General features: G+C 45.5%; 2 protein-coding genes across 2 annotated transcripts; both read right to left on the bottom strand.

Moving 5' to 3' along the window:
• Positions 1–527: 527 nt before the first annotated feature.
• On the bottom strand, positions 528–1,574 carry N7455_011359 (sterol desaturase family protein; the record flags this gene model as incomplete). The annotated part of the gene is made up of 1 exon (XM_040954467.2): positions 528–1,574. The coding sequence occupies one exon, from the start codon at positions 1,572–1,574 to the stop codon at positions 528–530; it is 1,047 nt and encodes a 348-aa protein (XP_040815193.2).
• Positions 1,575–13,301: 11,727 nt separating this feature from the next.
• Positions 13,302–14,982, bottom strand: N7455_011358 (uncharacterized protein; the record flags this gene model as incomplete). The annotated part of the gene is made up of 2 exons (XM_040962548.2): positions 13,302–14,296; positions 14,349–14,982. The coding sequence occupies 2 exons, from the start codon at positions 14,980–14,982 to the stop codon at positions 13,302–13,304; spliced, it is 1,629 nt and encodes a 542-aa protein (XP_040807009.2).
• Between the last annotated feature and the right edge of the window lie 1,343 nt (positions 14,983–16,325).

Below are 16,325 nucleotides of genomic sequence, written 5' to 3'. Positions count from 1 at the left end.
CAGAGATATCCTTCCCTCTTGAACACGGTGTCGTCGATGTATATTGAGGGGATATGGTGGTGAAGACATGGGAAAGATCTCGTCTCGGAAAATCTCATATAGTTGCAGAGAGAATCGATAAATGATGGTCAAGGTCTTTCTCCGTAGCCGTGGGGAGAAGGGGTATGTGCTGTCTTCTCGCGCTGGTTGGAAGTATCCCTTGCAGGCAAAGGGCCTAGAGTTCTTAGATCAACGGATGAAGCTTCTTGTGACATCTTTCATTGCTCGGAAGTTGTAGCTTCAAAACGTCCGAAAGAAAGGAAGAGAAAGCAGAAAGAAAATAGACTCAAGGTACACGCCAAGGACAATTCAGCTCGATAGGTTTAATGGATCTCTCAATTCTATCCTTTTTTTACATTTCAAGTCAAGTCGTAAAGTGACATAATTCATCAAAGACTGAGCTATATACAAGATGCCCAAAATCAACAAGCAAGCATCATCCCATTCCAATTTCCCATCATTCACACGACAAACAACAATCTAACCCCCTAGAACAAAGGCATCTTCGCCGTATTCTCATAATCCACATTCCCCTCCGCAGACTCAATACGTTCCATACAAGTCCCGAAAATCCGATCCCACAGCCTCGTCTGCTTACCATAGTTATAACTCTTCCGCCAACCCTTCCGATGATGCAAATCATGGTCCTCGATAACAATTTCCGCGTTAAACATCTGCAACAACCAGCCCAGCGTCGACGGCACACCCGAATGCATGCGCAGTCCACTATGACCAAACACCTCCGCAAACGCAACGTATTCATGACAAATCCACCACTCATAGAACCCCATCGGCAAACCAACCAGTTTCAAACTAAAGTACGTCATCATCGGCACACCGACCATATCGAAAAATTCCTGCTCGTGGTCTGCATACGCAGCGAGGAGCGGGTTCGGATGTTTAGTGAGATGGTGGGTGCGGTGGTATTTCCATAGATAGCTGACGTCGTGCATCAGTCGGTGGTACCAGTAGAACCAGAAGTCGAGGACGATGCCGTAGAGACCGATTTCAAGAGGGAGCCAGATCCAGGACATCTGTGAGGGTCTTTGGGTTTTGTTGTAGGAGAGGATGATTGAGAGGATCAGTCGGGATCCGGTGGTTTTGTATAGGGAGGCTACCACTTTAGCGACGCCGACATCAGGGACGCCATCCCGGGAGTGCTTGTCGCCGTCTAAGAAGCCGTATTTGTGGCCGAGACGTCGGAGGATGTGTACTTGGTAGATCACTATCGCGTTGAAGGCGAAGAAGTAGAAGTTGAAGGCTGTGATTGGGCCTATGGTGCGGCCAGTGAATGCCATGTAGGTCTCATGGAGGAGAAGGGGGACGGCTGAGTAGAAGAGAACCCATCGTTGGAGATACCACTGGGGCATGTATGGCACTTTCTCGTCTTTGCCATGCACTGGTATCTCCTTGTTTAGGTCGATGGGGTGGGCGTTGAGCGCGTCTAGCAGGTAATGGCTGATGTTCCATTCGCTGCGAGGGGCTGTGCGCCATGTTGACTGCATAGAATCTTTAGATAGCGGTTTGGAATCCATGATGGATGCTTGAGTTGGATTTTGCGGCCATCCATGGCGGCGGAGATTCCGTTTATATCATTCCCATGAGGGCATCGGTCATGAACACCATGTGAGTAGCGATGTGTCAACATCCCTATATGGATCAATTTACCCCAACAGAACGTATGAACCGAGTGAATAGAAGATGGTAGACACTATGCTGATTTGGCGAGGATCTGCGTAGGCATGTGAATTCTCCGCAAAAAGTTGGTGTTGGGAGGGTGGCTAAATCTCGCCTGGACACCAAAATGGAGATCGTGGGGTTCATCATTGAAACCAAAAGGGGAACCACTGCGATCCGACGTGAAGATTGATCTCTGCCGAATAGTAGGTGGAAAGGACGTGGGTCAAGATGTTGAGTTGGCACCGTGCGCTCGGCTTGAGCCTCGGTATTGCAGCATTTGATCGTGCAGAGTGGAGCACCAATGGATTTCGATTGGCTCTGGGTGTCCTCTCATTTTTGGGCCCTGTGCGGAGTACTAAAGTTTTTGACGTGAAGAGTCATGGATTTCAGGGGATGCAAGCGGGGCACGGGGTGGGGGAAACCACGAGAGAAGAGGATCGACTAGTGGTTGATGGACCGCGTCGCCTCTAATCACGTGCTATTTTAATAGCCCTAGCAGTTTCCTCAATCTTCCCTCGAAGTTTGCCAACGTATCCGGTTCATACATTTTCGTGTAGCTGAGGTGGATAGATCGGCACACTCTGTCAAATTACTTGTCGGGGTCGACGAAGAATAGAAGAAGCCTCTGGGGGAGTAGACCTGGCACTTACCCGCGGGTGAACCTGAAGAACCTAACCTGAACCTCCATTTGGGCGGGTCAGGTTCTGGGTTTTGGAACCTGAGGGAGGTTCCATCCGAGGACCGAACCTCAGGTTAAACAAACATGACAAACAGCTAAAAAAACGTGACTCGGGCTCAGTTGCATAAATTATATAGAAACAGGCTGTATTGCATTGTAACTGTAAACCAAAATTTTTGTACTTTATAGCCTTACAGAAGGACACTGTATGTCTAATATTGCATATTATAGCTTTATCTTCGATTGTTACGTGCCAGATCGATCAATGAAGAAAGAGTGCATTCCAACGAGAATAACAAAGCTAGTAAGGAGAGAAAGAGAGAGAGAGAGAGAGAGCTGGCAGAGCATGGGGTTTAAATAGTAGAGCGCTCCCCCATGCTAGCAAACAGTCAAACATCCCTCTTTCCTAATTAGGCTTAGTAGCTATCACCCGATTAGGCATAGTAGCAATCTGTAGAACAAAGGAAAGAGAGCAAACGAATGTGATGTGCAAACAAGCAAGCATGTGACAAAGGAAATAATGTAAGCGAGCGTAATGCATGCATAACATGCAGATCGTGACATATACTATAATAATACTAATATATAAATAGATACTGTTTCTATTAGGCCGCTTACTTTCTAGAAAGAGTACTAGGCTCGCTTTCCGGCTATTACTGCCTTTACGCGAGATATACTCTTATTTCTAGTAACTAGCGTAGGAGTTAAACGCCTCTTTAATACCGCTCGAGATATTTATCACTATCGTCGCGGTAGAATAAAGAGTGAGACTATTAAGGCATTAATGATGTTTCTTTATATAACGAAATTTAATATAGAGGAGTAGGAAGTAATACTTCTCGAGAAATTCTTCTCCTAGGATGAGCTTAAGGCGGTAAAAGAGGAGAGGGAAGAGAAGCTCAGTAAGGTTAAAGTTAATCCAATTAGTGATATAGAGGAGTAGGAGGATAAACCGGAAGATAAACTAGGGGACATAATTGAGGTTGTAATTAAGGATAAACTAGAGGATATACCGGACGAGAGGCCCTTACCTATAAGTGAATATAGTCGTCCTTACTCACCATCATTACCACCAACCTATACACAGACACGAGTATCAGGGAGAAAACGTAAAAGCAGGGAGGATGATATATTTGAATACCATTAGCTTGCTTAATAAAGAATCCTTAATCATACGTATCTCTTTTACCCTTTTCACAATTAAAATTAGATATAATCAAGTAAAGCAAATACTCAGAATTACCGCGAACAGATGCATAAGTTATACATTTGGAATCCTTAGCATGTTTGTTTAGTTTGTAACCCAGTTTAGGGCCCCAGACCCAGTACTGGGTTACCCAGTCCGACCCAGACCCATTACTGGGTCGAAGGTCTTGACCCAAAACCCAACCCAGACTGGGTTGGGTCTGGGTTGGGTCTGGGTTTTACTGGGTCGTGCGGAAGACTAATGACATTATATCGTATAGAATAAACCCTTTCCTACGATCGGGTCCAACGCGTTTCAATAAAGGGGGGATTAGGAGGGGATTATCTAGTCTTCGGAAGCTCGAGTCGAATGTATATTGACTTGCGGATAGTGTGACTTATCTAGTTGAAATATATAAGAGATTGTTAAGATCACCACTATAGAGTGATGATATAAAGTCGGAAAGTTAGCTTTAAGACATAATATAAGAATGACATATAATATATATAAAGGGATATAAGGGGAGAAATTCTTTAACGTACAAAGGTAGAAATATACTGTGACGATCGGGACTGGACCGTACTTTCTGCCGTAACTAGCCGCCCTGACTTTAGAGTTTTCTGCCAGATGTTTCCGACTTGTAGATGTTTGACATGTTTGTACGAAGAGACAGGACGAGGATCTACAAAGGTCCTGTCGCACACGTTTCCTCTCTTCTTCTTCTTTTCCTTCTTTGTACTTAGTATTTTCGTTTAAATGCACTCTTTACTTTGAAGAATTGGCTGGTAACATAATACTAAGTACCATTCTCATTTCCAACAAAGCAGTACGACTGTACAGACCATCATCCTGATTGGTCTCGGTCACGCTTTACCCCACTCTCCGTTCCTTGGCACCGTACAGCCAAGACTCGAACCGAACCTAAACTGAAATCCGACCAATCAAGATGGTCGGACCGAAACGAAACCCACCCGCGAACCGCGGCAAGCAACCCGTTGTTGTGCCTGATGAAGAAGATAGCAATGAGCAGGATGTGACTGCTCACGATCCGAATACCCCGAGTCCCGAGACACTGAGACCAGTTGGTACTGGTGGACTTGATGAAGAAAATGATGCTGAAGAAGGGTCCTCTATGCGTGAACGATTGCATAAGACCCCAACAAAGGAGCGATTCCATGAACTCGCAAAAGAATACCAGAAGCTGAAGGAGAGAATTCGCGAACTCGAAGACGAGGTCACTGTCCTTCACACCGAAAAAATTGAGACCGACATTGTCATCGAGTCACTTAGTCAGGAGCGCGACGAAGCTATCGCTCACCGGGATATCGCAATCCGTGAGAGAGGTGACCTTGCCTACCGTTTTGTCAACCTCCAAACTCAGAGCAGTTCCGGCACACCGATTGTGGAAGCCGTTACTACTCGGAAGACTACGAAGATGCCAGATGCTCCAATGCTCAATGATGGCAAGGAAGTCCGATTCGAGACCTGGGAGACCGTGATACGACAGAAGCTCGAAGCAAATGCTGATCACTACCCGTTGCCTGTGCACCGTAAGCTCTATGTGCAGAGCCGTTGTGAAGGGAAGGCTCAGCTGCATATCGCACCCCGAATGAGTTCCGACTCAAGCAACCCGTATATGGACGCCGAAGACATGATTGTCCACCTGAAGACCGTTTTTGCGAATCCGAATCGACGCGCTGAAGCCTACACCGCATACCACAAACTGATGATGAAACCGAAGGACAACTTTACCGACTTCCTTGCTGAGTTTATGCAGCTTGCTGAAGAGGCTGCCGTGATTGAAGAGAACCGTAAGCGTGATCTGTACTCGAAACTGCCATACCTACTCCAAAGCCAGGTGATGTGGGCGGTCAACCATGACACCATGACATTCGAATCTTTCTCCAAGACCTGCCAGAGTATGTCTCATGAGATCAACCTCCAGCAGGAGGCAAAGACTACTTCCCGTACGCGAGCTACAGCCATCCTTGGCAGTAGTGCAGGAACAGGAACAACCACGAAGTCGACATACACTCCTCGTATGAAGCACGAAGAAAGTTCTAACCCCGGTAGACTTTCAAATTCCGAACGAGATACCTTGATGAGAGAAGGTCGATGCTTCAGCTGCAAGGAACAAGGACATATAACCCGTGAATGTCCGAAGAAGAAGCCAACTGGCATTATTGCTACAGTTCACCCATCTCCCCGCATCATTGAACTTGACGACAATGAAGATGACAACCAGGGAAAAGTCAATGCCTAGGCCAAGTCTCCTGCCTAGGTGGACAGAAGGTATCACTGTACTCGCTGGATTTACACAAATTGATTGGCGGTCCTAGAGATAGTTTAGTTTTCAATACTAGACTAATGCACAATGGACGCTCTTTTTCTATTTCAGCACTGGGTGATACTGGAGCAGATGGATACGTGTTCTTGAACCGAGGATTAAGTGTACTCCTCGGTAAACGATTCGGATTAAAAGCAGAAAGCATAGGACAGGAATGTCCTGTTCGAGGATTCGACGGAAAGCTTAGCAAGCCGATAACGCACGTTACTTTCCTTACAATGTGTGTGGATGGCAGGGTACAGCAGCAAGTTCCGATGCTGATCGCTGATCTCGGAAAATACGACATGATTCTCGGAAGAAAATGGTTTGCAGATCACGACATCTTACTAGACTGCCGTCGATACCGAATGATCTGGCCAGATGAGAAGACGCTCTTTGACGATGTGTCGAGCAAGATGGCAGTACCGACGCCTACCGCTATCCTCCGGAAACCGGAGCCGAACCCTGATCATCAAGCTGATGCTGACCGACGAGACCGTCTTTTCGGACGAAAAGAATCAAAGACGAAGGACGGTCATAGGCATACACGGGAGCACCAGCACGGGCACTGGCAGATCGAGGAACAAAGAAAAATGAGCCGGAACCTGAAAGATGAAAGTAAGACGATGACTTCGAAGATTCGGCGGCCTGAGGAGGCACTGCCAACAATTGACATCAGTGCTATTGGCGGAGCAGGATTCAACCGGTTGTATGAGCGTGGGAAGGTTGACAAAGGGACCGAAACCTTCTCTACCTCGCTTTATGAGATTGACCATATCATTGACATCAAGGTCTCTCAGATCCAGGACATAGAGATCGAGCAGATCAAGAAGACATTGCCAAAAGAGTATCATGAGCTTGCAGAAGTCTTCTCGAAGAAGAAGTCAGACGAATTGCCACCTTATAGGCCTGGAGTCGATCATGACATTGTGCTTGAAGCAGAAGCGCAGCCTGGATACTGTCCCCTCTACAAGCTGTCACTAGAGGAATTGAAGGCAGCAAAGAAGTACATTCTTGAGAATTTACAGAAGGGTTTCATTGTTCCAAGTTCTTCTCCATATGCCTCGCCGATCCTGATGGCGAAGAAGCCAGGCGGAGGATTGCGTTTCTGTGTCGATTTCAGAAGGTTGAATGCAATCACAAAAAAAGACTGTTACCCCCTGCCGCTGATTGATGAAGTGATCCAACGAACAAGCAAAGCGAAGATCTACACGAAGCTTGATATCCAGCAAGGATTCCACCGGATCCGATTGACCCCTGAAGCCGAAGATCTCACTACATTCCGCACACGATACGGATCCTTCAAATACAGAGTGACACCGTTTGGACTGACGAATGGTCCCGCAACATTCCAGAGATTTATGAACGATATACTCCGAGAGTGTCTAGATGAATACGCAGTTGCTTTCGTAGACGACATCTTGATCTACAGCGAGAATATCGAGGATCATGAGCGACAAGTCAAGGAAGTGCTCCGTCGACTACAGGAAGCAGGACTACAGGTCGCTTTGCCGAAATCTGAGTTCTCAGTCAAAAAGACCAAGTTTCTAGGTTTTATTGTGAGCACCGATGGCATTGCTGTGGATCCAGCAAAGATCGAAGTGATACAGTCATGGTCAGCGCCAACTACAGTGAAAGGGGTGCAGTCATTCCTTGGATTCTGCAACTTCTACCGACGGTTTATTAAAGCATACAGTATGATCTCGAAGCCATTGCATCGACTGACAAGACAGGACGTTCACTTTGAGTGGTCAATACAGTGTGAGGAAGCTTTCCTACGTCTAAAGCAGAATCTGATTGATGCACCGATTCTCCGACATTACGACCCAGTTCGGAGGACTAGAGTTGAGACGGACGCATCAGATGGAGTTCTCGGAGCAGTACTTACCCAGTACCACGAACAAGATGATTTCTGGCATCCGGTAGCGTTCTACTCGAAGACAATGCAGCAAGCCGAATTGAATTACGAAGTCCGAGATAAAGAACTCCTAGCAATCATCCGTGCATTGCAGGAGTGGAGACCTGAACTCGAAGGATTGTCACGGAAGGATCGTTTTGAGATCCTTACCGACCATCAGTCATTGGAATACTTTATGACGACTCGACAGATGAATCAGCGACAAGTGAGATGGAGTGAATTCCTGTCGCAATTCCACTTTGTGATTAAGTACCGGCCCGGAAAGAGGAATGTCATTGCAGACGCTTTGTCAAGAAAGGAGACCCCTTGCGTGGACGAGAGTCGTAAGATCACAATGCTACCGAAAGCTTGTCTAGATGAAGGAGTGCTCCCAACTCGCTTAGCTCCTATCACGCCAGAGGATACCGTTGAAGAGACAGCGGAGATCGTTGAAAGAGTCAAGGAGTCTAACCGTCAAAGCTCAGAATTAGACGAGTTCCGGCAGATGGTGCAAACAGGAGAAAGTTCCCGATGGACAATGCAGGACGGATTGCTTCTTTATGAAGGACGGCTCGAGGTGCCGGACGACGGAGATTTGCGTGCTCGTCTGCTCGATGAGATACACCGACAACCTTTGACAGCGCATCCAGGAGTCGAAAAGATGAAGAAACTAGTTGCGATAAGATACCATTGGCACGGATGGGTGACCGACGTAAAGCGATATGTTGACAATTGCTTGATCTGTAAGCGTACGAAGGCCTGGAGAGATCGTACACCTGGATTGTTACAACCCCTGCCGATCCCAGAGCGCCCTTGGCAGCATCTTTCAATGGATTTCCGTTCATTCCCGAAGGATCGTCATGGATACGACGCAGTGTTTGTGGTTGTAGATCGACTAAGCAAGAGGCCGATCTCTATACCATGTCAGAAGGAGACCAAAGCTAAGCAGATGGCCCGGCTGTTTATTGATCATGTCATACGTATTTCGGGAATCCCGGAGACGATCGTATCAGATCGCGGAGGACAGTTCATCTCAGAGTTCTGGACTGAGTTCTGCAGAATTCTAGGGATCAGACGGAAGCTTTCGACTGCGCACCATCCACAAACAGACGGACAAAGTGAGATCGCGAACCAATACATGGCTCAAAGGCTACGTCCATACGTCGAACAGAACCAAGATAACTGGTCTGAGCTATTACCAATGGTTGACTTTGCGGCATCAATCCTCCCCCAGGACTCAACGAAGAAGTCTCCGTTCTTCGTAGAGCGAGGCTACGAGCCAGCAATGACGTTCGACTGGAGAGATCGAGGATCATCAGCACCAACGCCAAACGAGCAAGAAGCAGCCCAGATGCTCTCGGATCTGCAGGAAATCTGGACTCAGACTAAAGAACAAATTGCAAAGTCGCAGCAATTACAGGTCCGGCAGGCAAATAAGCATCGTCGTGAGGAGGATTTCGGAGTTAACGACTTGGTGTTTGTTACGACGAAGGATTGGCTTCAAGATCGACCGAGCAGGAAGCTTTCACACCTAGCCAGTGGGCCATATAGGATCATTGAGAAAGTGGGAAATTCCTACAAGTTGGACCTTCCTGAAGCAATTCGAGTACACCCTATCTTCCATCCAAGCAAATTACGAAAGGCAGCGACAACAGAGCCTCTTACTGGACAGCACATGGATCCTCCTCCCCCGGTACAGGTTGGGGAGACAGACGAATGGGAAGTCGAGAATATCCTGGACGCTAGAACGCATTACCGGAAGCTGCAGTACAGGATACAATGGGTGGGACATGACCTCGATTTACAATGGTATCCTGCCGGCGATATGAAGAACGCACCGAGGAAATTACAGGAATTCCATGCGCAGTATCCTGCGAAGCCGGGTCCCCCAATGCGTTTACAGGAATGGTTACATGCTGACGAAGAAGATCGAGTTCTCGACGATCACATTGACGACAACAAGCCCGCATTCAGGGACTGAATGCAGTTTTAACCGGGGGTTATGTGACGATCGGGACTGGACCGTACTTTCTGCCGTAACTAGCCGCCCTGACTTTAGAGTTTTCTGCCAGATGTTTCCGACTTGTAGATGTTTGACATGTTTGTACGAAGAGACAGGACGAGGATCTACAAAGGTCCTGTCGCACACGTTTCCTCTCTTCTTCTTCTTTTCCTTCTTTGTACTTAGTATTTTCGTTTAAATGCACTCTTTACTTTGAAGAATTGGCTGGTAACATATACTAAAGTTATAGGAGTGTCTAGGAATATTGATATATCAAATATAGTAAATCATCCTACTCTCGTTTATTGGTCTATTATACTAAAATTATATAGGTCTAAAGAAATACCCCTAAGATAACCCAGTCAAGACCCAGTCATAACCCATTTAACCCAGTGAGAACCTAGTATAAACCCATTTAACCCAGTAAGAAACCAGTTAACCCAGTCAAACCCCAGTCAAACCCCAATTCCCACCCTAGTTCTATTAAGCATTCTCAAAATATTTCTTCCTCCCCCCCCCCTCCCCCCTCTTCAAGTTGCATATACTAAGTAGATTAAGAGGTAGTAAGTAGTTTTGAATATAAAAGTTTACCAGATATCTATCTATAGACTTATAAGCTCTAAAATCAAACAGAAGAAGAGAAATAAATGAATTCAAAACTTAGTTTACTCTATAGATAAATATATATATTATATTGATGTATATTGAATATATATATCTGCAACTTAGGGTATACTTTATATTTTAAATGGAATGCTATCCCACACTTGACAAAACCAGCAGCTAACACATACCACCTTTCCATATAAAATAGAGCATTCGAAGAAGTAATTAATCTTGAACCAGATATATTGCTTTGAATAACGAGGTTATTTCTTAAAATTTCCTTTGCCTTGTTAGTAGAGAGTGTAGCATTTCGATGTAGAAACCATAACAGGGGAAAATGACGGTATGTTATTTAAATATTTATGCCATAATTTATGCAGAAACTGGGTCGAACTGGGGCTATACTGGGTTTTCTGGGGCCCCAGTCACTGGGTTGGGTTCTGGGTCGAGACCTTCGACCCAAACTGGGTCGTGCGGAAGTCTACACTCCCTAGAAGATTCATTAAAAATATTTTATTTACCCTCCCAGAAGAGCTTTTCTAACCGCGGTTATAAGTTATAGTAAATACAACCCCCCTAAGAAGAGCTTTTCTGACCGCGGTTAGAAATAATAATATATACACCTACCCTCCTAGAAGTGATTTTCCGACCGCGGTCAGAAAATATAATTTAGAGCATATATAAGAAGTTAAATATAAGAAAAGAGAAATACAGCTTTAATATAATATCAATTATATATAAAATAAAATAATAATAAGATATTTCTATTTACATTTATAGTTATCCTATAATATATACATACTCACCTCTACCACAAATATATATGTTCAACTTTTATCAGTAATCAATATAATATAAAGCCTATTAGCTTCAAATTCAGAGCAATTACATAAATTTTCCAACTCAATATTGTGATAATATAGCAATATTCGATGAACAAACCAGAACAGTTGTAAAAAACAGTCATTTATTTGAATGACTTAGCATCGTTATGAACGCAAGACCTATATTTTATGTAAAAATGGGTTCGAATGGGTTATTATTGGGTTATTGGGTTTAACCCATTGGGTTTTGGGTTGGGTTTTGGGTCGGAGACTCCGACCCAAAATGGGTTCTGCCGAAGTCTAATGGGGTACTTTGTCGCATCATGTAGCAAGACACTCAAAATCGACGTCCTGTGAGGAAGGTTAAAAGCTGGTTTACCAATCACTGAATGTTTATACGAACATGTTTACAAGCCTCACAAACTCAATTAGTATAAACGAAGGATAACTTCGCCAGACCAAAACCTCAGAAAATGTCAAGATCTTTAATATATCTGGTCTTTAGACAGCACTTCCGCTTAACAGACTCGAAGCCGGCTGAATTGCGCTGTGCGGATTATGCCTACATTATGAAGTACCAGTAAAAGATGTGGAAACCGAGAAGATTTGCAAATCTAAAAACTGAATTAGTACGTTGTAATTCCAAAGACTAGGAGACAGTATCTAGTCTGTTTCATAGCAAAGTCTGTTGTAAAATTGCCTGTGCGACCATTAATGTGCTAGAAGGTATGATGTCTCGCTGCATATACGTTGATCGAACCCCGACTTTCTCGACACACACTGGATAGCTACTGTAAAGGCTCTTCTTAATATAACTATTCTCAAAATGCATTACTGTGTGGTCAATAAGCCGAGGGAAGTTAAAGCCTAGAGCGGTTAAAGTTGAGTGCGGTCAAACTTGACGGTCTGGATTATCTTAATTCGGAGACCACAACTAAGTTCTGGTAGACCCTTGAAAATCGAGCGAGGTTGGTTAAGCTTGGGTGTCCTCAGATTTAATCACATTTCAAAGTCGTAAAGCCTGAAGTGCGCTCCTAATGAGTGACATCTTAGACCAGATGAGCAGTCATCACCATCCGATATAGTAACCACTTCAACAGGTGGTGGTTTTGGTTGCTCGTTTCATGGCCTGCTGTACGTGATCTTTCCACCGCAACTCCTGGTCAAATACCACTAGATTCCCCTGATCCTCAGCCGATACATACCGCAGGGGAGCATTGTCTTGCCTTTTCCAGGATCGCCTCTGATCCAGAGGAGACAACTGCTCTGGTTGTCTTGCCATTGTTGAAACTCCTCGTTGTCTAGAATCCAGCAGTAAGAGACTTTCAGCAGCCCTCCATTGGTGTTCTAAATACGATATTTATCATGGTGAGGATTAGTCGTTCGTAAATCCCGTAGGCACACTTTATTCAATGATGTTTCTGATTGTACTAAGGCAGTAACACTAATTAGTCACGTTTTAACTGGTCCAATGATGAAGTTTTTATCACGATCTACTTTTCGTCCCGATGCACCCGTCCTAAGTCGCTCCGCTGCCTGCTTCTGCGTCGAGGCTACGTCCGCTCTCTCCACGCCATTAAATGTAAAACCATACCCATAGCCAAACAACACCCCTGTTTGAAATCCTCCAATGGTCACTGGGATTTGGATGACGTCACGAACCTGGTTTTCATTCCCAGGAACGGAAACCAAAACCAGCAAATTAACAACTATGTACGGGTCTATGCCCTTTACCGCATGAAGTAAGATCATGGTATCTGAATATAAAGTTAAGAGTGGTGTGGGAAGAAGAATAGGGCCTAGACCGGGTATGTTGGCGCCACATGCTAGCCGAAACGACCTCGGGCATGCAGCATTTGGGTTAAGGAATCAAGCCCTAATCAAAGGTCACAGTTTGGATACAGTGCCTTATAAAATGTCTTTATTAATACACATCAAATATAGGAACAAGTAGGCGCCAAGAGCTGAAGCCCTAGTCTTGTTATTTTGAATGATCAGAAGGCATATCACAATCAAGTTATAAGAGATGCATTGGACCCAGTAGTTTTATTAAATCAAGTCCTCAAGCCGAGATGTCAGATCCAGACTCCTCCGCCAGATCCCCCATAAGAACATCAAGGTCAATTTCATCATCAATGTCGGCCCAGTCATCGAAGAACACGTCCTCCTCCCCCAAATCGCTTTCTTCCCAAGGAAGTGCCAGTGGTTTATGCGGATGGTAGAACATGCGGTGGTAAAAGGACAGGCATTCGCAAGAACACACGTCGTATTTGGGCAGACCAAGCGGATAAGGAACGGAGACCATGGACAGCTCCACATTCAGCACCGCAAATTTGCTTTTCCAGGTGTTACCCTCCCGGCATATTTCGGTGGCGGGGGGGTTGAACTTGTCTACATTGATTGATGGAAGGTGCTCCATGATTTCCGGTACCTGGCAGGTAAAGCGGCGCAGCTTTGGGAGTTTTTCATCTTTCACCATCTCATAGATAGCCGAAGGAAGCCAGGACTCCGCTTCATCGTATCGTATCGTAAGACTCTCGAGATTCGAAGGCAGAGTCTCATCCATAGGATCCGGTTCTAAGCATTCCCTCCCCGCAAGTGTGGTGAGGGTTGTTGTGAGATGCTTGAGGTTGTCAAATACACTAAAGCATGTCTCCTCATCGGTGCCCCAGTAAATATCGTAATCCATATATTCCAGCGAATTGTCGAGTGGGAACGCCAATAGAATGTAACATAGGGGATGCCCCGCATGGTCTATCATCTCCACCTGTGGCCTAGGACCTCTGAAGGTGAACCGCTTTAAGGCTGTTAGATATACGAGCGCTTCTCGGAGGTCCAACTGGTTTATTATGCAGTTTAAAAGGGTCAGTTCCTCCAGGGGCGGTGTAGATAACATTAAAGGTAAAAGGCCAGACTGGCTAATTTTAAAAGTAGCGCCAGTAACACAGAGTTTTCGTAAAGCTGGATGGCGGAAGAGTGCTTCATTGACAATTGGTAGGTATCTGCCGTCCATCTTCGGATTGTTCTCGTTATGATCATAGTCGCTTCCGATGTGACCTAATAACATTAGATTTCTGATTCAGTGAAGAGAGTCAGGTATAAGACTCACAAACCCGCAGAGCGGGCATTCCCGGCGGGTACTGAAGAGAAGCGTGCCAGAACAAAGTTTCAACCGCGCTATTTCGCATATAAGTAAGCTCGTGATCTGGAGGACTGAACGACGATTCTCCTAAAGGCCCATATCCCATTTCTCGGTACTCTTTGACGCTGATTGAACCAGAGCGAATCTTTCTCTCCCATTGCAACATTGCGTCATCTCTGGCATATATACTGGCCCACCGAGTAGAATCAAAGGACCTAGGATTTCTTCTCAAACTCAGATTTTCCAGATTCGGCAAAGTCACAGCCATCTTGTAGAATTTGAGATGACGGTAGGACCAGAATTCTGACCCAGAATCCTGCTTGTGTTGAATCTCACGAACGAGTGGTGCCAACTCTGGACGCTTCTCGACCGTGAGAGCAAGACGAGCACCGCTTTCTGAATTTAACAGGCGTAGAGGGTTGTTGTAGAGGAGAGGGTCAATTTTGGCATAAAGAGCGGGACATGATTGAGCAAGTCGGCTCAGATGTTGGGCAGATTCTTCATCGCGTAGGTATTCAATGATGATATCCCAGAGCTCCTGAGGAAAGACCGGCAGTAATTTGGATCTCCGGACGAACGTCCGCTGCGTCGGAGTAGCCATTGAGGATGGACCAATAGGACGAATGGATGATATTGAAGTCCGAATACGCCTCAGAAGATTAGGTTGGTTCGCCAATGATGCTCGGCTTGATGAGGTGTGATGTCATTAGCTGTTATTTTTATCACCCAAGGAAGTGGACTTGCAAAGATCACCGAATAGGAGGCTACTGCGGAGCAAGACTTGACCCACTTCAGGCAACGAAGACGCTGTGCCAATGAAATCACACCTCACTGGGTTCTGAATCCCTGAATCCGCCTCCGCAACGCTCGCGTGCATCGCCCAGCTGCTTATGCGCAATATTGGAGCGCCTTGTTCTGTCTCATGATCAGCCCAGGCCTAGGATGATGGTAAGAGGAGGGATGCGGTACGAAAAAGCGTTTCATATGACGTATCACCTCTTGATTGGTTTATGCTCCCCGGTCGGGTCTCACAGGACGAGTTTCCTCTCAAGAGGATTTCCTCAATAACGTTCCCCTCTCAAAAGAGGGGCTTTGTTCCGAGGTTTCCAAGTACGATTGGTTCTTGAGATGGTATACCTAAAACCACACTCTTGTCAACGTCTTCTTACGACACTACTCAAGAAGTTGTACATACAGTAGCGACCGCTTTCGCCTTCCTCAACTGTGCTCTCTAGAAATGTTGATGTTCACCACCGATAGACCAAACGTGGCTAATTGACGGTGAGCATATCACCACAATTTTTGTTGGTGTGCCACTACAGTACAAACGGTGCCGAGCCTCTTCTGTTTGAGGGCTCAACACAATGACGGATATTTCAGTTCAGACCAATTTATAGAATTCCCAGATATACAGTGTGTCAAACAGACAATCATACGGATGATTACTGCGAGACGACGTTGATGAAAGCTACAACTATTTTGTCCATCTGGTCAATTTCCATTACCATAAATATTGATAGGATTGAAAAGCACTGGTCTAAGAGACAAGAAAGGCCGTCAGGTATGGGTTCAACGGGAGGGTCAACGCATAGAGAATGATGGCGGGCGGTGAAATTGCAATCAAATCTTCCACAACCCAGTTGTTTAAACAGAGGCTGTGAAAAGTGTGAAGCTGGGAAAACACCTTGTAGGGCAGATAATAAATATGATTGGTGAGAGTAGCGAACTCTCCACCCAGTCCTTAGATCACGTGCAGCCCCAATACCCTATACACCCCAGGTCTACAGTTGAGAAAAATTTCGACCCTGCCAGTTAGACTGCGACATCGCCCGTCCATGGGCACTAGGAAGTGTCCATGGCCCGTGGGCATTTTGAAATTTGACGCCTATCGCCCACCATTATGCAAAATTAATGCAAAAATTACCCTATTAGGCTATTTTGTGT

Source organism: Penicillium solitum (assembly GCF_028829755.1).
Source record: "Penicillium solitum strain IBT 25940 chromosome Unknown utg000009l_segment0_segment0, whole genome shotgun sequence".
Taxonomy (NCBI): domain Eukaryota; kingdom Fungi; phylum Ascomycota; class Eurotiomycetes; order Eurotiales; family Aspergillaceae; genus Penicillium; species Penicillium solitum.
Note: the sequence above shows the minus strand (reverse complement) of the source record. Positions and strands in the feature narration are given on the sequence as shown.